The 23,200-nt window shown below is 40.6% G+C and overlaps 1 protein-coding gene across 1 annotated transcript in view; it reads left to right on the top strand.

The window, feature by feature from the left end:
• The window catches only part of LOC103546375 (serotransferrin-like), a 61,290-nt gene that overhangs the window by 28,565 nt on the left and 9,525 nt on the right, over positions 1-23,200 (top strand). Inside the window, 7 exon segments of the mRNA XM_070576090.1 lie at positions 5,179-5,252; positions 5,255-5,425; positions 6,028-6,122; positions 7,236-7,313; positions 9,969-10,051; positions 20,937-21,073; positions 22,233-22,287. Of these exon segments, the coding sequence (XP_070432191.1) occupies positions 5,179-5,252; positions 5,255-5,425; positions 6,028-6,122; positions 7,236-7,313; positions 9,969-10,051; positions 20,937-21,073; positions 22,233-22,287 (693 nt within the window).

The following is a 23,200-nucleotide window of genomic DNA, read 5'->3' on the forward strand; positions in this document are numbered from 1 at the left end:
TATTTTTAAAATATTTTAAATGAATTTTATCAGATATACTTGAGGTCCGGATTCTAACTGGTTGGAAAAGTGAATCACTGGAACACCTTCTCACTAAAACTCAATCCTGACCCCGATTCCCACGGCATCCCTGCCCTGTCTCCTTGCCTTCTCCGTCGAGCCCCTGAAAAGTGGAGGCTCACTCTTTCCACGCCTCACCTCTTAGTGATGACTGAGCACATGGAAATCCGTCTCCTGCTCCACTCACTTCCCTGCAGCTATCCTGGCCAAGGTCGCTGCCCACTTGCCAACTGTGAAAAACAATTTTAGTTCGTTCATTCCTGAGTCTGTTTACTGCACTTGATACAGCGGACTACTCACTCTTCCTTGCAACTCTCCTCAACGTCTCTGACATGGTAGCTCTCTGCTTTGGCTCCTACCTCTCTCTGTCCATTTGTGGTCTTACTGTGGGCTCATCCTGCCAGCCCTGAAATTGTAGGGAAATCTTCCTGGGGTTCTTCTCTTGATCCAGTGCTCTTCTCACTCTCCAGGCCTTCCCTAAGCAATGCAAATGGCTGCTGGGCATCAACATCTATATCTATAGTTCTAACCCCTGCCTCCAGCGTCCCCACACTCATACCTCCTCCTGCCTGTGCATCTATACTGTAGAGTGCTCAGAGCAATCAGAAGTCCAACAAATCGAACACTGAAGTGGTCATCCTGCCCCTTCCCTCTTCTGCTTCCCTAATCCAACTGTCGTTTCCACATATTTCACATCAGCTAAAGATATGATCTTCTGTCCACTCACAGGAGCCATAAATCAAGGAGCCAAATTTCAATTTACTGTTTTCCCTCACTCCACATCCAATGTCAGCAAGTTCTGTTGATTATGCCTTCTTAACAACTCTCCAGTTGGCCCCTTTATTTCCTAACTCCTACCACAGCTACAGTTTACACTCAGAGGCAGAGCTGCAGAGAGGGGGTTTCTGGACACAACAGTCCACATCTCTCTTAACTTTCTAGTATCCAAGGAAAGAGGACTCTGGGTCCACTTTGCAGTCAAGACCTAATGTTGACCTTTGTACACACAGCCATCCTTTGCTTTGAGCCTATCAACACTCTGCCTTATTTAATGTTCACCTAAACTCCCCCTTACCCCCAATCCTATAATAACTCGTTCTTTTCCTTTGTTTGGTGAGATGCCTCATGGTTCCTCTGGGGTTTGGTCTGTCTTGTTGCAATAAGTCAACAAACCTAATTTTGTCAGCAACGTACTGAGTACCTACCATGAGCCATGCACTCTTCTAGGGACTGCCAATACTCCAGTGCATCCTATAGTCCCTTAAAATAATTTCTGCTTATTTTTATTTATTCCTCTCTCTAGACTGCCTTCTTATCAGTATATATGTACACAGAAATGTCTGAAATAATGTTCACCAGATACTACTGGTATAAACCTTGAGGTGACTTGTGGCTTTCTTCTTTAATCTTTCACTATTGCTTGAGTTTTTAATATAATAAGCATGCCTCATTTTAATTCTTTTTTGTGTGTGTTAGCAAGATTGGCCCTGAGCTAACATATGCTGCCAATCTTCCTCTTTTCACTTGAGGAAGATGGGCCCTGAGCTAACGTCTGTGCCAAGCTTCCTCTGCTTTGTATATGGGATGCCGCCACAGCATGACTTGATGAGCAGTGTGTAGGTCCACACCCGGGATCCAAACCTGCGAACCCCAGGCCACTGAAGTGGAGCACATGAACTTAACCACAACATCACTGGGCTGGCCCCTTAATTCTTTAAAAAAAATCCTCTAAAAATATTTTCAAAGAAACAGAGTTAAAGAGAGAAGCCAGAGTAGGTAAATCACACGATTGGTGTCCTTAAGTCTGAGATAGGTTCTATCTATAGGATGGAACTATTGGGAACAGTAGAGGAGGGAAATACGTGTCTCGTGAATGAGACATTTTAATTAATGGAAGAGAAATGAAAATTGTCTGGCTATGTTTGTTTCGTCGTAACTCTCCATCCGCTATTTGAATCAGGGAGCGGAACCCTGTCAGCAAGCAGCAGTCAGTATCTGCATGTCCGTCCTCTGTCCTCTACATTCAGTCCCACAGAGCTCCTGGAAGCCTGTGGGGTCCGCGAGGTGGAGCTGTGAGAGGACAGGAAGCAGCTGATCCCATCCCATCCTGCCCTCATTCCTGGGAATGGCGGCCCCACCTTCTCACTTGAGTGTGGAAGGGCTGCACATTTCTTCTGCCTTCATAATACCCAGGAGAAAAATTGAAAAAAATATATATATATAACTGTGTCTTATTGAACCCTTCTTTCATCATTCCCAAATTTCACCACCAAGGCAGCGCTTTTCATTGACACAGGTCTGACTAAAAATCCTTATATTAGGACAATTATGGTAAATGTTATCCATATCTGGTCCCACCTCCTTCCCTGCACTTTTAGTCCCTAACAAAGGAACTAATGGTTACTATAAAGAAGCTGTGTGTGTGTGTATGTATGTGTTTGGGTTGGTGGATACAGAGCAGGGGTCAAGACCACATAAGAAAGAAAAGAAATAGAATGTGGTAAGACTACTGCCAGTTTTGACAGTTTTAAGTGATAATGCTAATCTAAAATAAAGAAGTCAGTTTACTTACTTTAACCTCACATCCTAAACATCCTTCCTTAATCTGGAGTCCCTATTGCCTACCTTCTCAATGAAACCCCTGGTAAATGAATTGTACTAGGTGAGAACATACAGTTAAGCATAAAGGAGCCCAACTGCCTAGGATCAGTGGATAAAGTACTTAACCCCTGCCACAGTTTGCCCTCCATAAAATTGGGATAATAAGTCATTATGAGGATTAAACTAATTAATAAATCAAAAGTATTTAGAACAAAGGCTGGCACTAGCAAGCACTCATTCATGTTAGCAATTACCCTCATTCCCCACCCTCTACTCCACCTACCTCAGTCTTGCTTCCGCACCCATGCCTCACCCCCACCCTCACCCCGCTGTTCCCCTGAGCTCACTTTTCATTCTAGCCCTCATCATAGGAGCTCCTCTCATTACAAGAGATGCTGCTGACCACTTCCAGGACGTGTTTTACTCCTGTTTTGCTGACTCTTCCTTCTTAGGCTTCTTTGCGGGTTCCTATCTCCTTCTCACTCTTCATGCTCTCCATGATTTTAATGACCACTTGTTTATGTATGACTCCCAAATGAAAATCTAGCACCTATTGCTGAAACTTTACTTTTTTTTTTTTTGGAAGAGTGAGCCTGAGCTAACATCTGTTGCCAATCTTCCTCTTTTTTTCCTTTCTTTTTTTCTCCCCAAAGCCCCAGTACATAGTTGTATATCCTAGTTGTAAGTCATTCTAGTTCTATGTGGAATGCCACCACAGCATGGTGTGACTAGCAGTGCATAGGTCCGCGCCCAGGATCTGAACTGGTGAACCCAGGCCACCGAAGCAGAGCATGCAAACTTAACCACTTGGCCATGGGGCAGGCCTCCTGAAACTTTACTTTCGTTTACTATAGCACCCTCTTGACATAAGATTTCAGATTTCCCAGAGGCACTTGAAACCAATATATACAAAAGAGAGGCAAGTCTCATTCTGGGCATGTTCCCAGCTCCAAAGTCCCTCCGACCGAGTTCTCTAACTCACTTTATGCACTCTTATCTTGCCAGTAACCCCCACCAACTGCTTCAGATGCAGTCTTGATAACTCTCCTTCTCCTTAACTCAGCATGTCCAATTAATCACCACATCCTATATATTTTCCTTCTAAACATCTCTCAAATCTGTGCCCTCCTTTCCACATCTCCCTCTGTGCAGGGTTCAGACCGTGTGCATCTTTTGCCAAGACACTGCAACAGCCCCCAGCTGGTCTCCCTGCCTCCAGTCTTTTCTCTCTCATATCATAGTTCTCCACAGATCTGCCAATCATCTATGTCATCCCCAACTGAAACTTCTTATTGCCTTCTGGATTAAGTCAAGGTTCCTCAGCATAGCAGACAGTCCCATCAGGTCTGCTTCCTGCCAACCTTTCCTGCCGCTTCTGCCGAAATGACACTTGCCTAATGACAGAGACTGCAAACCGGTAGCCCCTAGGCTGGCCACGGCTGGCCGATGAGGTGTCTTATTATTTTTTCTTTTTCAAAGATTGGCACCTGGGCTAACAACTGTTGCTAATCTTTTTTTTTTTTTTTTTTCCTGCTTTATCTCCCCAAACCCCCCTTGTACACAGTTGTATATCTTAGCTGCACGGCCTTCTAGTTGTGGGATGCGGGACGCCGCTTCAACGTGGCCTGACGAGGGGTGCCATGTCCGCGCCCAGGATCCGAACCCTGGGTCGCCGCAGCGGAGCGCGCGAACTTAACCACTCGGCCACGGAGCCGGCCCGAGGTGTCTTATTTGGGTCACAAGTTTTTGAATGTTTTCCATAACTTGCTGAAACTTGAAAAGTGAAAAATTTCCCATAAAACCTGTCTTTCAGCCTTCTCTGGAAAAACCTAAGAACTGGCCACCGTGGTCCCACGTATCTACCTAGCAGAGTGGTAGCTGCCCCCTTTCGGCAGGAATGACAACCATAGTTTTCAACAGACTACCCACGGCGCCGCCCGCCCCCGCCCCCCACCCTCCCCCCCCATTCAATTTCCTGGGTGCTTCCCTTCCCGTAGATACTCAGTGGCATCTCTGGATTTCCAGTGTAGGGACACTGCATTGCTCATTTTCTTCTGCACAGAGCATCCTTCCTTTCTCCTTTTATGCCTGCGGAAGCTAAAAACCTTTGTGTCTCAGTACCTGTCACTTTCCTCCAGGAGCCCTTCTCTGAACCTGTGCTGGATTAAGCGTCCCTTTCTGTATTTCCATATCGCACCGTACATCCTGGGTCACATCCCATGCCGCATTACATTCAGATTAAACGTTTGTGTTTGAGTTCCTCACAAAGCTCACCTCAAGAACTGAGCGACTGGAAATCCTCAGTGGAGATTTCTTGAGCCATTTACTCATTCTTCATTCCATCAACAACCATGAAGAGGGCGGCCACATGTGGCTGATATCTTAAAGGATGAGCGTATCACTCGTGAAATACCTGCGACTCCCCACTCGTTCCTCAGGAGCACAGTGTCCCAGAGAACTACAACTCCCATCAGGACCTTCGGGATCCCCGCCCCCGAAGGAGGAAACGCAGCTTAGGAACTACCATTCCCGTGATGCTCCGCTCCGGTCGCCTGCGCACAGCCTAGGGCCACGTTGCTTTTGCGGCGCCGGAGACCACGCACCTCAGCCATGGCGTCCGTGGACTCGCGGCGGATGGGGAATGGCGGCGGGGTCGGGGGCACCTTCCAGCCCTACCTAGACTCCTTGCGGCAGGAGCTGCAGGAAAGCGACCGGACGCTGCTGTCAGTCGTGGTGGCGCTTCTCGCCGTGCTGCTGACGCTGGGTAAAGAGGCGGCCGGTGGATATGGCGGGGGCAGGCGGGCGAGGGTCCGGGCTTGGACTGGGCTGGTACAGACCACGGCCGCGGCTGGAGAAGGCACCTGGGTGGCGTCTAGAGAGCGAGACTCACCCCGTATACCTCCCTGCCCTCCTGCCTGAAGGAGCGCTGCGTTAAAGGGGACACCCGCGACTCCTGGAGTGACGTGCTGGCCCTTGGGCCACGAGTTACTCTTCCTTCATCGGCCCCTGTTATCCCCCACTTCCACTGCTCTTACTAAGACGCACAGGGTCTTTACTCCAAGTTTGAGGGGCCTGTGTTCGCGAGCTGGGCGCTGGGGATCCGAAGCTAATAAGACAAGATTGGGCTTGAAGAGTCCACAGTTGGGGTAGGGAGTGCGGACATAGAAAAGTTGACAGTTGATAGTGGCTGGCACTTGGTGGGGTCCCCAGCAACAATAACGGTTTAAAGATGGTAATAACAATAAAAGTTAAGTTCCAGGTGAATGAGGTATTCTGTGGTAGACTTCTGTTAATTTCCCCACCCCAAGCGTACGTGCATACTATTGATAATCGGCATAATTTTGGTCGTTTTTCTCTATTCCACAGTGTTCTGGAAGTTCATCCGGAGCAGAAGGAGCAGTCAGAGAGCTGTTCTTCTGGTTGGCCTTTGTGACTCCGGGAAAACATTGCTCTTTGTCAGAGTAAATGCTTTGATTTACACCTCTCTTAAACTTGATAGGGAATTTTAGGGCATCCCATTATTCCTGTGAGGTCATGGTTTATTTTGGAAAAGAGGCTGATGCTGACAAATTGGGGAGTTAATTCTTGACTTATGTGGGAGGACAAAGAGACTCTTAAAAAACTCATAAACTGGAATATCTTGACCATTTCTGTTTTCTTGCACTTACCAGATGCTGACATTTAGCCCTTATCCCATTTATGGGTTTTATTAATTCCTTTCATGCTATGGCTAAGGCTGCCAGAACAGCCAAAAAAATAGCAGAAGTGATGTGTGTAATTTGTTGTGTAACAAACTCTTCTGAGAACTTGTCAAAGGGATTTTTTAAAAGGGTGATTCTTCTTTGACATAGTGGGCCACTTAGGCTTCTTTTCACTAATAGTTATTTTTAATCTATTTAGTATTTTTAACTTTGTTTTTTGCTACAGAGAGTAGCAGAGGTTTTCTCTTTATCCTTCTTTGTGAGAGTATAAATTATTTCCCTTCCACTAAAGAAATATAATCTCATTTTTGATAATTAAAAATGTTGATGGAAAATTGGTAAATTTGGCCAGTAACCATTTCAACTATTATTTGAAAATAATAGGTGTCCTACCGCCCCATTGGGGAGAGGGGAATGAAGTTTGCAATTAATTAGATTTTTCTACAAGTAAAGGAAAACAAATGTTTTTTTTTTTAAAGATTTTATTTTTTTCTTTTTCCTCCCCAAAGCCCCCCGGTACATAGTTGTATATTCTTCGTTGTGGGTTCTTCTAGTTGTGGCATGTGGGATGCTGCCTCAGCGTGGCTTGATGAGCAGTGCCATGTCTGTGCCCAGGATTCGAACCAATGAAACACTGGGCCACCTGCAGTGGAGTTTGCGAACTTAACCACTCCGCCACGGGGCCAGCCCCGGAAGGCAAAAAAAAAAAAAAAAAAAAAAATTTAATCATCATGGTCCTTTTCAGCTATTGCAAGCAACATTCATTTATTTGACCTGACACCGAGGAGAGTTAGAACAGAATTACTCTTTAGGTTTGCTATTTATATGTTTACTCTGATCTCCCCCATGTCTTTTTTTTTTTTTTTTTCACAGTTGTTAACAGGCCTTTACAGAGATACTCAGACTTCCATCACTGACAGCTCTGCTGTGTACAGAGTCAACAACACCAGGGTAAGGTGTTCCTAGAATGTTGGGAGTCTGACAGTTTTGCTTTACTGTGGTGTGTCAGGAAAGGACATTTCTAGGATGAATTAGTGTGAGGGTGTAGGTACCATTTGTAGCTTATTTTTATGGATAAATATAGTCCACGTGACAAATTCTGCTCTCGACCATCTGAGCCGTGGATTTAATTGTGCCCTCGCCTGCTTTGTTGTACCTCATGCACACTGATGCTGCATCACATTTCATTAGCTTTTGTTTCTTTTTCTTCTTTTCAACTTTACTGCAAGTTCTCAAGGGTGAGCATTAAGCCTTTTTCTTTTCATTTATGTTTTAAATAGGTAATACATGTATATGGGACAAAAATTGAAAAGGTTAAAAAGGAGATTTAGTGAAAAGTAATTTTGCCTTTCCTGTCCCTACTACCGTCTTCTCTTTAAAGGTGGTAACTGTGACCGTTTTCCTGTATCTCCTTCCGGGTGATCTGTGCATATACAAACATATCTGAATATATCCTTTACTGTTTTTTCTTTTTTAACACTTTGTTCTTTCCCTCCTGCCCTTTTTTTTTTTAGTTTAACAATATGACTGATATAGCCTGGGTTTGTTTTTTGTTTTTCTCCCTCGTTTGTACCCTTAGCACTACCTGGTTGATTTATGAGCTGCATCACATTCCATTATGTGGCTGTACCATGCAATTAAGTTCTTATTTAATCAGAACCCTCATAACAGACATTTAGTTTTGTTTGTTCTTACAGTCTTTTGCTTTTACAAACAATGTTGTAATGGATATCTTAAAGAGTATACATGGGTCTATTTCACAAATACCAATAAAGAGTCACGAGAAGGACTTTTTTGTACCTATGTAGCTCCAGAATGTAGACAATGAGTGTCGAGCTGATTATAGTGCTTAATAAGTATTTGGTGAGTGAGTGGAGGGAAGGCTGGGTGGCTGGTTGGAGGGTCATGAATAGATGGATGAATTAGAATGGTGATCTTAGAAACCGTTCCCCTTCTCCTTTGATTCTGCCTCCCACCCTCTCCGTTTTCTGATGCCTCCAGAATTAAATATTGTAAGCAAAGATAAAGGGACATCTTTTTAAATATCTTAGAGATTTTTTGCTTTTTTTCAATAATGGCCTTCTTTCTGCTCCAGTCCTTTTTAAACTTCCAAGATTCTGAAATTTCAGGTTTGGCGGATCTTTAAGTCTTGGGGCACTTGTACCAGATTTTTCAAGTGGGGTGTTCCAGGGTATGCTTTAGACCTGTACTTTCCAATAGAGTAGCCACTGGCCATGTGTGACTGTTGAGCATCTGAAATGTGACTAGTCAAACTGAGGGATGCTATAGGTGTAAATACACACCAGATCTTGAAGACTTGGAATGAAAAAAAGAATGTATAATATCATTAATAATTTCTTGATTTTTTAAATTATATGTTAAAAGGATATTTTAGATATATTGGATTAAATAACATTATCAAAATTAATTTTGTCTATTTCTTTTTACTTTTTTAATATGGCTATCAGAGCATTACATATGAAACCATGTTTCTATTGACTATGTAGAACTTTCCACCCTTGTTTTTTCACTCCCTCTCCCACTCCCCTTAGGTTTTGGATCTAGGGTCTCTCAAGCTAGTACTGTATCTTCTGAGTTGTTTGTAGTGTGTGGTGCAGTGCTGATTATGAAAGGTGGCAGTGGGTTCCAACCTGAGGTCCCTAGACTCTTACCAGTATTAAAAAAAAAAAAAGGCTAATACTCATCGTATATTTACCCATAAAAGACTACACAGACTAAGTGACAGGTTAGAATGAATCCAGCTGTAATTATGTCAGATTTGTGCATGATGCTGACTCCCTCCTGCTGAACAGTGGTTAAGGCTGGCTGTGGATAAGGGAGAACATCTGAGGAATGATCCCTGGGTCTGATACATGTACCAGGGCTACATCCGAGAGTCTTTATTGAGCATAGCTACGTCTATGTGGAGTCTGATCTCAAGAATGAGTAGCTCCTAAGTGGGTACTTAATGAGTTTGCTCACTAGGGGCACAACCCATCCTTGTTCAAGGATTGTCATCTGGATCAAGAATTGACACAAAATATTGACAGGGTTGGAATAAATCAATAGTGTGTCTAGTAGACAAATAAAAATTAAATTAACAGTGGAAATGTAAAAGAATGTTTGGTTGTTATAAAGATTGGAGATCCCTATAATGGTAATATGCTATATGATAAAGTGTAGGTTCTTAAGTTATTTCGTTTGTGAATATTTATTACTGTTTTTCACATGTTTCTGCTTTTATTCGTTCTGGCATATTTCCTCAGCCTCAGATGGACCACACTTCTCTGACTCCTTCAGACAGGTTCCTTTAGAGCACTGATCAAAGTTGTAATTTTACATATATATGTAATTTTTACATTGTGTTGATCTTTCTGATTATATTATAAGCCATGTTAGAGCAGGGAACATGTCTGTTTTGCTCATTGTTATATCCCCAGAGCCTCAACTGATGATTTATAAATAGAAGATACTCCATGAACATTTATTTGACTCATTAATTAATTGGACACTATTCTGGTACCTGAAATCTGATATGAAAAGTTGATGTTGTGAACGTGAGTGAGGACTGAAACATTAATACAATGTTGTTGCTGCCATCCCTAGGGCGCTAGTCTGACCTTGATTGACCTCCCTGGCCATGAGAGCTTGAGACTTCAGTTCTTAGAGCGGTTTAAGGCTTCAGCCAGGTAAGTAGGGAGTGAAATGGGCTTGTCTGAAATCTGTACATCTAGACCACCTATATTGTTTGCTGTGGTGATATGCAGGAGGCAGCCTGGTGTCCTGGAGTGGAAAGAGCATGGACCCTGTGCTCAGCCATTTCTGTGTTGCAAGCCCGCCTTCACTAGGATTTTATGAGGGTTATATGAGATACTGTTTAAAAGTCTTTCTCAGAGTGTTCAGAAAGTGTTAACCCTTATTGTCATTGTTAGTAAATTTTTCATTTATTCCAAGGACAAATGTAATAATGTGTAGAACTATTAAAATCTGAAAAAAAGAGTTTTAAAGCTAGGTGGAATTCCAGAAGTTATTAGAATGCAACATTATATATTTCTGTTCTTAAATTACCTAAAATCAATGCTTCAAAGGTACAGAACAATATTTTCATATTTCTTTTAATATTATCCTAGTGTTAGCTGATTCTTATTTCCTAAAATCCTTGTGCTGTAGTTTAAGATGCTTTATTCTTTAGTCTCTTACACTGATAAGAACTTGAGAGGAAAACCAATATACCACATTTCATTGATTTTAAGACACATGTTAATATCTGTGACATTGGAATGCTAGTTATGGTTGTGGTGCCATAGTTCAATTGGCAATATCTTCTCTTTCTTAGTTGTACCTGAAATCATAACGTGTCTTTTAATTGATGGAATCTTAGGTTTGATGGAATCAGGTGGTTGTTTCTTTCCTTAATTTTAAAGATGTCTTGACTTATATTTTGCTGTTGCTTCCTTGCCCACAAAATGATGGTGACGAGCAGTCTGTCACAGATAAGGCTGTTGTGTGATTTAAAAAAAAAAAAAGACTTTATTTTTTAGAGTAGTTTCAGGTTCATAGCAAAATTGCATAGAAGGTACAGAGATTTCCCATATACTCTCTGCTCCCACACATGCATAGTCTCCCCATCATTGACATCCTCCACCAGCAGAGTGGTTCATTTGTTACACTTGATGAACTTCCATTGACACGTCATAATCACTCAGAGTCCATATTTTATATTAGGATTCACTCTTGGTGTAGTACATTCTACATATTTGAATAAATATATAAAGACACGTAGTCTCCATTGTAGTATAGAGTAGTTTCACTGCCCTAAAAATCCTGTGCTCTGCCAGTTCACCTCTCTCTTCCCGAACCTCTGCCCACCAGTCATCTTTGTACTATCTCCATAGTTTTGCCTTTTCCAGAATGTCGTATAGTTGGAATCATACAGTATGTAGCCTTTTCAGATTGGCTTCTTTCACTTACTAATATGCATTCAAATTTCTTCCATATCTTTTCATTGCTTGATAGCTCATTTCTTTTTAGTGCTGAATAATATTCCATTGTCTGGTTGTGCCACAGTTTATCCACTCACCTGCTGAAGGACATCTTGGTAACTTCCAAGTTTTGGCAAGTTTTCCAAGTTTTTCTGAATAAAGCTGCTATAAACATCTATGTGCAGGTTTTTATGTAGACGTAAGATTTTTGGGTAAATATCAAGGAGCGCAATGGCGGAATCATGGTAAGAGTATGTTTAGTTTTGTGAGAAATCACCAAACTCTTACAAAGTGGCCATAGCATTTTGTATTCCCACTGGCAGTGAATGAAAGTTCCTATTGTTCTGCATCCTTCACCAGCATTTAGTGTTGTCAGTGTTCTGTATTTTGGGCATTCTACTAGTTATATAGCAGTATCTAATTTTTTAATTTGCATTGCAAATTAATGACATGATGTGGAGTATCTTTTCATATGCTTATTTACTATCAGTGTATCTTGTTTGGTGAGGTGTCTGTAAAGATCTTTGTCCCATTTTTAAATTGCATTGTTTGTTTTCTTATTGTTGAGTTTTAAGAGTTCTTTATATATTTTGGATAACAGTTCTTTATCAGATATATCTTTTGCAAATATTTTATCCCAGTCTGTGGCTTGTCTCCTCATTCTCTTGATGATGACTGTTGTAGAACAGAAATTTTTAACTTTAATGAAGTCCAGTAAATCGATTCTTTTCATGGATTGTGCCTTTGCTCTTGTATCTAAAAAGTCATTGCCACACCCAAGATCATCTAGATTTTCTCCTTTGTTATCTCCAAGGAGTTTTATAGTTTTGTGGTTTACATTAGGTATGTGATCCATTTTGAGTTAATTTTTTGCAAGGTGTAAGGTCTGTATCTAGATTCATTTTTCTGCATGTGAATGTCTAGCTCTTTGAGCACCATTTGTTGACGAGACTATCTTTGCTCCCTTGTGTTGCCTTTGCCCCTTTGTCAAAGATCACTTGACTGTATTTATTGGGGTCTCCCTTTTGGACTCTATTCTGTTCTACTGATCTGTTCTTTCACCAATACCATGCTGTCTTGGTTACTATAGGTTCATAGTAATTTGGGTAGTGTCAGTCTTCCGACTTTATTCTTCTTGGTATTGTGTTGGCTATTCTGGGTCTTTTGCCTTTTCATATAAACTGTTGAATCACTTTGTCAATATCCACAAAATAAGTTGCTGAGATTTTGACTGGGATGGCATTGACTCTAAAGATCAAGTTGGAAAAAACTGACATCTTGACACTATTCAGTCTTCCTATCCATGAGTGTGAAATACCTCTCCATTTATTTAAGTCTACCTCAATTTTGTTGGTCAGAGTTTTGTAGTTTTCCTCAGGTAGATCTTGTACATATTTTGTTAGATTTATTCCAAAGTTTCATTTTTTAGGATGCTAATAGAAATGGTATTGTGTTTTTAATATCAAATTCCATTTGTTCATTCTTGATCTTTGGGAAAGCACTTGACTTTATACATTAACCTAGTATCCTGCAGCCATACTATAATGGCTTATTAGTTCCTGAATTTTTTGGCCAGTTCTTTCAGATTTTCTATGTAGATGCTAATTTCATGTGTGAACAAAGACATTTTTATTTCTTCCTTCCTAATCTATATACCTTTTATTTCCTCCTCTTGTCTTAATGCATTAGCTAGGAGTTCCAGTATGTTGCGAAAGCAATGGTGAGAGGGAACATCCTTGCTTTGTTCCTGGTCTTAGTGGGAAAGCTTTGAGTTTCTCACTGTTAAGCAGGATGTTAGCTATATGTTTTTTGTAGATAATCTTTATCAAGTTAAGGAAGTTCCTCTCTATTCCTAGTTTACTGAGAGTTTTTTATCATGATTGGGTGGTGGATTTTGTCAAATGCTTTTTTGCATCTAATGATATGATCATGTGATTTTTCTTTTTTAGTTTATTGATGTGATTGATTATATTAATTGATATTCTGATGTTGAGCCAGCCTTGCATACCTGGGATAAATCCCACTTGGTCGTTGTGATATTGTGATTTGTAATAAGAAATAGGTGTTTGGTCTTCATTTCGATTTCTGGCATAGAGCTCCTAAAACTCTTAGAATTTCCTGTGTGATGAGAGTGAATAAGGTGTGTTTTGTTGTGTTAATAAGATGACTTTTGGAAAACACTTAAGGATGGGGGCCACCTGCCAGGAGAACCAACCACGTGATTAGAGGGTTGGAACTTTTCAAGTCTTATCCCCCTGACCTCCAGGAAGGGGAGAGGGGCTGGAGGTTTAATCACTTATTAGTGGCCAATGATAAAATCAATCATGCCTGATGCGGGGTCGGTGAGCCGAGGAGTTGAAAGAAAGATTTCTTAGACTCTCAAGATCTGGCAGTAGTGCTCTTTTATTTAGAGAATAGTGTGGAAGAGCATGGGGACAGGGCCCATGGGCAGGCAGAGCTTCTGCTGCTGCCGCTTCTGCTGTCCCTGCTGGCATGGGGACAGGACCCATGGGCAGGCAGAGCTGGTGCCTGGGGACAGGGCCCATGGGCAGTCAGAGCTCCTGCTGCTGCCCCAAGTTGAGGGTTAGAGCTAAATTTAAGGCATAGGTATGTGATTCATCTCTTTACAAGACAAAGGAAAGAACATGGAAAAAAAGTTAAAATGGTACCAGTGCAGGTGGGGTCTGGTCATTGGGTGATCCCATGACTTTTAGACAAGAATCAAATCAGATTGAGTAAAGGTTAGAAAGGTTAGAAGCCACCACCCTAAATCAGTTACATGAGATTGCCAGACAGCAACCAACTTAAGTTCTTGCCTTCCCCATTAAGAGTTTCTAGGGATAAGGTCATCTCTCTTCTTCTTCCTGGTACAGAGAGGGAGGCACCTTTTACAGATAGAGATTTACCTTACAAATGTAAATGTGTCCCAACAAGGGCAAGTTCCATTCCCCAGAGCCTCCTTCCCTGTCCCTGTTATCAAAAGCAATCAGCCCCAAACAGTCCTGATGCCAAAGAGACACATCCTGGGGTGGCCAATTTCAGGTCCCTACAAGGTCATCCCCCCTTCCTTCACAAACGCAAATGTCTCTCAAAAGGGCAAGCAAAATTCCAGTCCTTGGAGCCTGCTTCTCATCTGCAGTTTTAAAAGTAACCAGCCTAAAAATCCTCATCATAAACCGTTTTAAAATTAAGCAGCCTAAAGATCCTCATCAATGCCTATGAAATTAGCCTCCATAAAAACCCAAAGACAGTGTTCAAAGAGCTTACAGGTTGGGGAACCAGAACACTTGCACGTGCCACTGTGCAGGGCCCAAACTCCGTGGGGACTGAAACTCCTTTGTTCAGAACCTCGCCATGTGTATCTCTTTATCTGGCTTTTGATTCTTATCCTTTAATATCCTTTGTAATAAACTGGTAATTTAGTGAGTAAATGGGTTTATTGAGTTCTTTGAGCTCTAGCAAATTAATTGAATCCAAGGAGGGGTTCATGGGAACATCTGATTTATTGCCAGTCAGTCAGAAGTACAGGTAATAACCTGAACTTGCAACTGGTGTCTCTGAAGTCCGCTCTAGCAAATTAATGGAACCCAAGGAGGGAGTCCTGGGAACCTCCAATCTGTAGCTTGTCAGAAGCACAGGGAACAACATGGGCTTGTGATTGGCATTGAAGTGGAGGGCAGTCTTGTGGGACTGAGCCCTTAACCTGTGGAGTCTGATGCTGTCTCCAGGTAGATAGTGTTAAGATTGAGTTGAATTGTAGGACACCCAGCTGGTGTCAGGAGCATTGCTGGGTGGTGGGAGAAACCCCTGCTCCCCACACTGGAATTGGGTCCAGAACTCATTAGTTGTGGTATATTATTCTTTTCATACATCGTTAGATTTGATTTGCCAATATTTTATGGAGGATTTTTGCATATCTCTTCATGAGATATTCACCTGTAGGTTTCTTGTCATGTTTTTGTCTGGTTTTGGTATTAGAGTAATGCTGTCCTCATAGAATGAGTTAGGAAATAGTCTCTCTGCTTCTATTTTCTGAAAGTGATTGTAGACAATTGGTATATTTTCTTCCTTAAGGGCTTTTTTTTACATTGAATATATTTGACATAGAACATTGTGTAAACTTCCTTAAATGTTTGATAGAATTCACCAGTGAACTCATCTGTGCCTGGTGCTTTCTGTTTTGGAAGGATTTTAATTATTGATTCAGTTTCTTTAATGGATATAGGCCTCTTCAGGTTGTCTGTTTCTTGTGTGAGTTTAGGCAGATTGTGTCTTTCAAGGAATTGGACCATTTCACCTAGGTTATCAAATTTGTGGACATAGAGTTGTTCATAGTATTCCTTGATTATCCTTTTAATGTCCATGGGATCTGTAGTGATATCCCCTTCATTTCTGATGTTAGCAATTTGTGTCTTCTCTCTTTTTCTTAGTTAGCCTAGCTAGAAGTTTATCAGTTTTATTGATCTTTTCAAATAACCAGCTTTTGGTTTTGTTGATGTTCTCCATTGATTTCCTGTGTTCAATTTCATTTATTTCTATTCTTTTTTTTTCCACTTACTTTAGATTTAATTTGCTCTAATTTTTCTAGCTGCCTAAGGTGTAAGCTTAGATTGTTATTATTATTATTTTTTTTTTTTTGAGGAAGATTAACCCTGAGATAACTGCTGCCAATCCTCCTCTCTTTTTTTGCCGAGGAAGACTGGCCCTGAGCCAACATCCATGCCCATCTTCCTCCACTCTACATGTGGGATGCCCACCACAGCATGGCCTGCCAGGTGGTGCCATGTCTGCACCCGGGATCTGAACCGGCAAACCCCAGGCTGCTTAAGCGGAACGTGCACACCCAACTGCTGTGCCACCGGGCTGGCCCCTGGAAGCTTAAATTATTGATTTTAGGTCTTTCTTCTGTTCTAATGTATACATTTAGTGCTATAAATTTCATAGGGTATAAAATCTACACTGTTGGGATTTTTCTCTCAACACTTTAAATATTTCACTTCACTCACTTGCATGGTTTCTGAGGAGAAGTTGGATGTAATTCTTAGATTGTTCCTCTATAAGTAAGGTATTTTTTTCCCCTCTGGCTCCTTTTGAGATTTTTTCTTTGTCTTTGATTTTCTGCAGTTTGAAAATGAGATGCTTAGCTGTGGTTCTTTTGGCATTAATCCTACTTGGCATCCTCTGAGCTTCCTGTGGTTTCTGGATTTGTGGTTTGGTGTCTGACATTAATTTGGGGAAATTCTCAGTCATTGTTTCAAATATTTCTTCTCTTCCTTTCTCTCTTCTCCTTCTGGAATTCCCATTACATGTATGTTACACCTTTTGTGGTTCTCCCACAGTTCTTAGATATTCTGTTCTTTTTTTTCAGTCTTTATTCTCTTTGCTTTTTATGGAGGTTTCCACTGAGAATCGTCAAGCACAGAGATTCTTTCCTCAGTCGTGTCCAGTCTACTAATAATCCCATCCAAGGCATTCTTCATTTCTGTTATGGTGTTTTTGATCTGTAGCATTTCTTTTTGGTGCCTTCTTAGAATTTCCATTTGCAGTCTGTTCTTGCGTGTTGTCTCCCTTATCCATGAGAGCCCTTAGCCTTGTAATCATAATTGTTTTAAATTCCTAGTCTGATAATTCCAACATTGCTGCCATATCTCAGTCTAGTTCTGTTGCTTGTCCCTTCTCAAACTGTTTTTGCTTTTTAATATGTCTTCTGATTTTTTTTTGACAGCCAGACGTAATGTACTGGGTAAAAGGAGCTGCTGTAAATAGGCTTTTAGTAATTTGGTGGTGAAATGTGAGGGGAGGGGAAGCGGCCTATGCTTAGGTCTCAGTCTTTAGTGAGCCTGTATGTCTGGACTGTGAACCACACATGCTTCTCAGTTGATTCCCACCTACACTTTAGGTGGGATAAGATGGAGTTGGGGGTTATTTTTTTCCCACTTGGAATTCTAGAGCTGGCTGGAGTTGGATATTACCCTCCCCTGGGTCAATTAGGCTCTGATAAAACCCCAGCAAATTAGGCTCTGGTGTACCTTCTGAGGTAGCCCTTGTTAAGAACTGAAAGCTCTGGCATATTTCAAAATGATTCCTTTTCCCTTCCCCCTGCCAGAGCATGAGGGGATTTTTCTCCGCTATTTACAATAAAAACCTGGTCAAGCTCCTGGAGGCAAAGTGTACAAAAGTGTGGGGCTCCCAAGACTGGGTCCTCTGGAGTTTTTATAGCTCAGACTTGTTTACTCTGAGCCTCCAGCAGTTCATTACTTCCAATTCAGGTCTCCCCGTGTGTGTTCTCTCCAGTTTGGGGGGCAGCGATTTGCCCTGTAATAGCACTTCTCTGATGAAGCCAGTGCTGTTGATTTTTCAGTTTGGTCAGCTTTTTACTTGTTGTTAGAATGGAGTGGTGACTTCCAGTTTCTTTCATGTTGGACTGGAAACTGGAAGTTTTGTGATTTTTATTCCTCAATTGATACAAAGCCATAACTGTAAATTTTGTTATAATTGGGTTTTAATTTCTAAAATTTTTTTCTCTTTTTCTGTTTTCAGTTATAAATTTTTTACAATTTGTAGTATAATTACTCTTTGATCTACGTATTTTGGGTCACTAAAACATTCAGAATATGAAGATACAAATGAATTCAGATAAATCATAATCACGATACAGGCAATTCACAAGACATTCACTATATTGATCTGCACCTTCATTTTATTTATTTATTTATTTTTGGAGCTTGCTTCTTTTTTTTTTTGAGAAAGATTGGCCCTGAGCTAACATCTGTTGCCAATCTTCCTTGTTTTTTCCTTTCTTTTTTTTCTCCCCAAAGCCGCAGTACATAGTTGTATATCCTAGCTGTAGGTCATTCTGGTTCTTCTATGTGGGATGCCTCCACACCATGGCTTGATGAGAGCAGTGTGTAGGTCCGAGGCCAGGATCTGAACCAGCAAACCCTGGGCTTCAGAGCACACAAACTTAACCACTTGGCCCTGGGGCTGGCCCCCATTGTTTGTGTTTTTGTTTTGTTTTTTGAGGAAGATTAGCCCTGAGCTAACTACTGCCAATCCTCTTTTTTCTGAGGAAGGCTGGCCCTGAGCTAACATCCGTGCCCATCTTCTTCTGCTTTATATGTGGGATGCCTACCACAGCATGGCTTGCCAAGCGGTGCCATCTCCACACCTGGGATCTGAACCGGCGAACCCCGGGCCGCCGAAGTGGAATGTGCAAACTTAACCTCTGCGCCACCAGGCTGGCCCTGGCTCCCATTGTTTTTAATCCTACCTTCTGAGTTAATCAAGTTTCCTTAATCTCATTTTTGCCCCTACTGGTTTGAAAGTATGCTATTTCTACTCTTTTCATTGTTACCCCCTACGACTTTTTTTTTTTTAACATTGATTATTTAACACAAGTTTAAAATCAATATCAGTTTTCTTTTCCTGGATCTTAAAACACTTTAACTTTGATCTTCCTCACATCTTCCTTTGGTTTTCTTTTTCTTTTCTCCTTTTTAAGCCCCAACAATTAGTATTATTTTCTCCATTCAGTGAGCACCTAGAATTACCAGGATGTTTACACATTTCTTTGCTCTCCATTGCTTCTTGCCTCTTACCCTTTCCTATTAGATTCAGTTTCCCTTGCTGAGTAAATCTTTTAGATGTGTTTCTAAAAATGGTGAACAAGAGATAAAGTTTCTCATCTTTTGTTCATTTAAAACTGTTTCTCATTGGCCGTCATTTTTGAATAACTATCGTAGCTGAGTGTAAAATCCTGGCTGGTGGTGATTTCCATCATCACTTTGAAGGCTTTACTCCTACTTCAGACATCTGTTGTTGTAGATGAGAATGCAGTGGGCAGTCTAATTGTTCTTTGATTGTGTATAATCTGTCTTCTTTCCTCTCTGTTCAGGGGTAGATTTTCTTCTGTTCAGGGGTGGTTTAGTTTTATCATGCTTGGAATTCAATTGTACTATTTCACTTGAAAGATTCACATCTTCAGTTCTGGAAAATTCTCAGTGTTATCTTTTTAGGTAGTTCGATTTCCAAATTCTCAGTTCTTACCTTCTGGAACTCTTATTGACATCATTGAACTTTATCATTTCTGTTGTTCTTGTTCCTTCTCTATCATATCTTCCAAGTCTTTTTACTTGGCATATGGTGTGAAATTCTCATATTTGTTTTGTAGTTTACTATATCCTTTTCAGCTGTATTCTCTGCTTAACTTTTCCATTGAGTTATTATTAATTTAATTTATTCTTTACTTCTGAAAACCTATCTTTTCAAATCATGTTTCTTTTATACTATCTTATTCTTTTATTATGGTTTCTAGTATTAAATAATTTTAAGTATTTTACTGATTGCTTTATTATTTTTAGTTTTGGGATGCCAATTAATCTTTGTGGTTATTCTCTCTCATAATTGTTTGTTTTCTGTGTTTTGTAATTTTTGATCTAGAACCCCTGTTCAAGAGGGTTGGATTTTGTTGTTGATGTTTTTGTGGTTGCTAATTTTTATTGCTTTAGGATAAGAAAGACTCTCTCCAAAAGGGGTTCATCTTTCCTTCTGTTGGGGGCCATAGGGGTTCATTGAGTCTGACCCAATTTTTATATAAATCTTCCTGCTTGGAGATCTTGCACCATGAGAGTGTAAATTCCTACCCCATATCTATGTGCAGCACAGGAGGCTTGGTGTTTCGATTCCTCTTGGATTATTTTCCCACACCGCCCTCCATCAGACTGCTTTTAAGTTCTAGGCTTTGTGCAGGGTGTTCAGCTCCAGCTCTCCAGTTGCATGTTGGCCATTGCATGTCTCCATCTCCACCTGGGCGTTCAGACCCTCGTGAGGCCCTGAGGCCTGTTATCTGCTGTTTTCCTGGACTGCTTTGCTTTAGCTTTGATACCTCTTTATTTCTGGCACACGAGGATTCTCACTGTTGGCTGCCTTAGGCTGGGCCCTACCTGGTCACGTTGCTTCTAGTTTGATTACCCTCTTAGATTTATTTGTCTTCTATTTAGGCGCCAGTATTCTTTGTAAGACAGAAAAGCACGAGCTACAAAGGTCAGTGTATCACGCCCATTTGCTACCTGACCTGATTTCCCCCCGTTTCTCCACCTCCCTGTGTACCGGCTTACCTCGAGTTCTCCAGGGTGTGGTGTTCCACTCCTTTGTGCCCCGCACATCCTCTTTCCAGACAGTCTGCCCCCTAGTTTTTTGTCTGGCTAAAATTCAGCTCAACTATGACATCTTCTTTTAAGTCTTCTCTCCTGTTCTCATGTAAATGATCTTCCTCTTTGTTCCTGTTGCAGCCGTAGAATAATTGACGTAGCATTTTATCACACAGTTGTGTGTATGCTGACTTCCTGGTCTTTGAGGGCAGGCCTTATTCTCTATTATCTGTTTAGATACATTCATTGATACTGAGTAGCACTCAGTAGTCCTTTGCTTAGTGAGTAGTTGTGTTGTGTGACTATATGTGCACACACCTGAGTGTGAGTCTGTTGTGTGTTATTCAGTAGGATTGAATTGGACAAAATGGAGGATAGAGTTTTTCAGGATAATGCTGCACTGTTTTGTGTTCACGTGTCGGTTTTTCTTTCTCCGCCTCCAGGGCTGTCGTGTTTGTTGTGGATAGTGCAGCCTTCCAGCGAGAGGTCAAAGATGTGGCCGAGTTCCTGTATCAAGTCCTCATTGACAGTATGGGTCTGAAGAACACACCGTCATTCTTAATCGCCTGCAATAAGCAAGGTGCCATCATGTATTTTGGCAATAATAATGGAGATTTTTTTTCTGGGATTGCTACTAAGAATTAATACAATTATCTGCAATTGTTATTATTGAGGATGAGAGATGATTGCTAATAACCTGTAAGTTAAAGGATTTTAAATTTTAAAATTTATTTATACTCCTGCATTTTCATTCGTCTTTTTACCAGGCTGTTCTGAGGGATAACGAAGGAGTGACTATTATCAGATTGTTTGATTTTGTTTAAATTATAAGTCATTTTACTTTACCAGGTTAAGTTCATCAGGTTGACCATAGTCGTCTCAGTTACACAGTTGTGGAGGGGCAGGGTGGAGCGTCTCCTTTCAAACACATTTACCATTCAGCACATTTCCTCAAGGGGAGTTTGCAGAAGTTGGTTTTCTTTCACCTGATGGCCATTAAAAACTTTTTAGTCACACCCAATAAAAGTAGGTCTCAGTTTCATTACCTAAAATAAGTTGGACTAGTTGATCTCTACTGGCCTCTTGCAGATCTAAAATTCTGACTCTGTGAAGAACCCAGCACATTTCTCAGAAGTGATCAGGTATTAACCCTAACACCGCCTAGTCAGGAATGTGGTCTTAGGGGCATTATCTGACCTTCTCTTTGTTTCCTCGCTTCGGTATAAGGAGAGGGGTAATACTAATTTGGTTTCTACTGTGTGCCAAACCAGCACTTGTTTCTTACCCATATGTACTTGATGCTTTAACATAGCATCTTAATATCAGCTGGAAAAGGGCTTAGTTAACTTTTATATGACAGGTAAGGTATTAGCTGTTGGAGGGAAGGCTCTTGTTACAATCACAAAGCTTGTGGTTTTCTTTTTGTTACGCTGGCTTGACTTAAATATATATATTTATTAAAAAGGTCTGTAAGGTGTGAAAAACTTTCATGAAAGAGCTGGTCAATTTTAGGGTCACCAGCTTAATATATTTGTAAGTATTATGTTAGGAAAACCCATACATGCAAATATAAAGCTTACTTTGATAATGAAGCTACTAGTAATAAAAAGCTCTTTTTAAAAAAATAAAAAGGGAAAAGAAACTTACTGGTTTAAATAGGAATTTTCCATATGTGCAAGAAGTCTTGGGAAAAGACCCTTTCTGGTTTAAACCACTGCAGTGTCTTTATTTCTTTACAGACATTACAATGGCAAAATCGGCAAAGTTAATTCAGCAGCAGCTTGAGAAAGAGCTGTAAGTATGATTAAGTCCTATTGGTTAATTGTATATCTTAATACTTAGGAAATATGAGTATACTGCTGAAGGTCTTTGGTTGTTTATGGTTATCACAATCAGTCTGAAGATTAGTGTGAAATATACTTATTTAGTAATTGGCAAAAGAATTAATGGAACTATAAAAAGCATGAATGGGATGTTTATAGATATTTTAAATTTTCATAGAAAAAAGATCTCAGGTTTATTGAGACCATAAACTCAATTTATTTTACTACTGTTTTTAGCTCATCTATATAGTAGATATCAAAGATTTTAAAACTAAAAAATTTGAAAGCCATGGAAACTTTTGTTGACAGAATAAGAAAGGAACACTTTAGGAGAATATAAAAATCTATGATACTATTGTATAGCTTATTTTATTGTTTTAAGGCTACATGGCAATGTTATTTAGCTTGTTTTAGTGTTTAAAAACTTGTAAATTGAGCTATAAACTTTTGAATTTTAAGGAATCTAGCATGTCTTTGTGTTCTGCCAGTTTATAAGAGTTAGCTAACAGCTTGCTTACACAGGAGTTACCATCAACATTATAATAAAGCACATTATGTTTTCTTATTGCTGTTGTGTATAGACTTTTTTTAAATTAAAGGATTTGATGAGGAAAAATTGTATAAATTCAGCTTTTAGCACATTTTTTCCCCAGTATGCTTTACTTACTGCTTTATTCATTTAACAGGCACCTCTTACTCATCTAGAATCTACCAAGCCCTGTAGTCAGGATGTGGCAGAAATGTGCTGTCGCTCTGTACTCAGGAGCTTGGAGTCTAGCAGAGGATGGTTTGCTTCAGGGGTTGGGAAATTCCTGCTTAGAGACTGTGAGCAAAGAGCAGGTTTACATTTTTAAAGGGCAGGTTAATGGGCCGGCCGGTGGCAG

The sequence above is a fragment of the Equus przewalskii genome, chromosome 15 (assembly GCF_037783145.1).
Source record: "Equus przewalskii isolate Varuska chromosome 15, EquPr2, whole genome shotgun sequence".
NCBI lineage: Eukaryota > Metazoa > Chordata > Mammalia > Perissodactyla > Equidae > Equus > Equus przewalskii.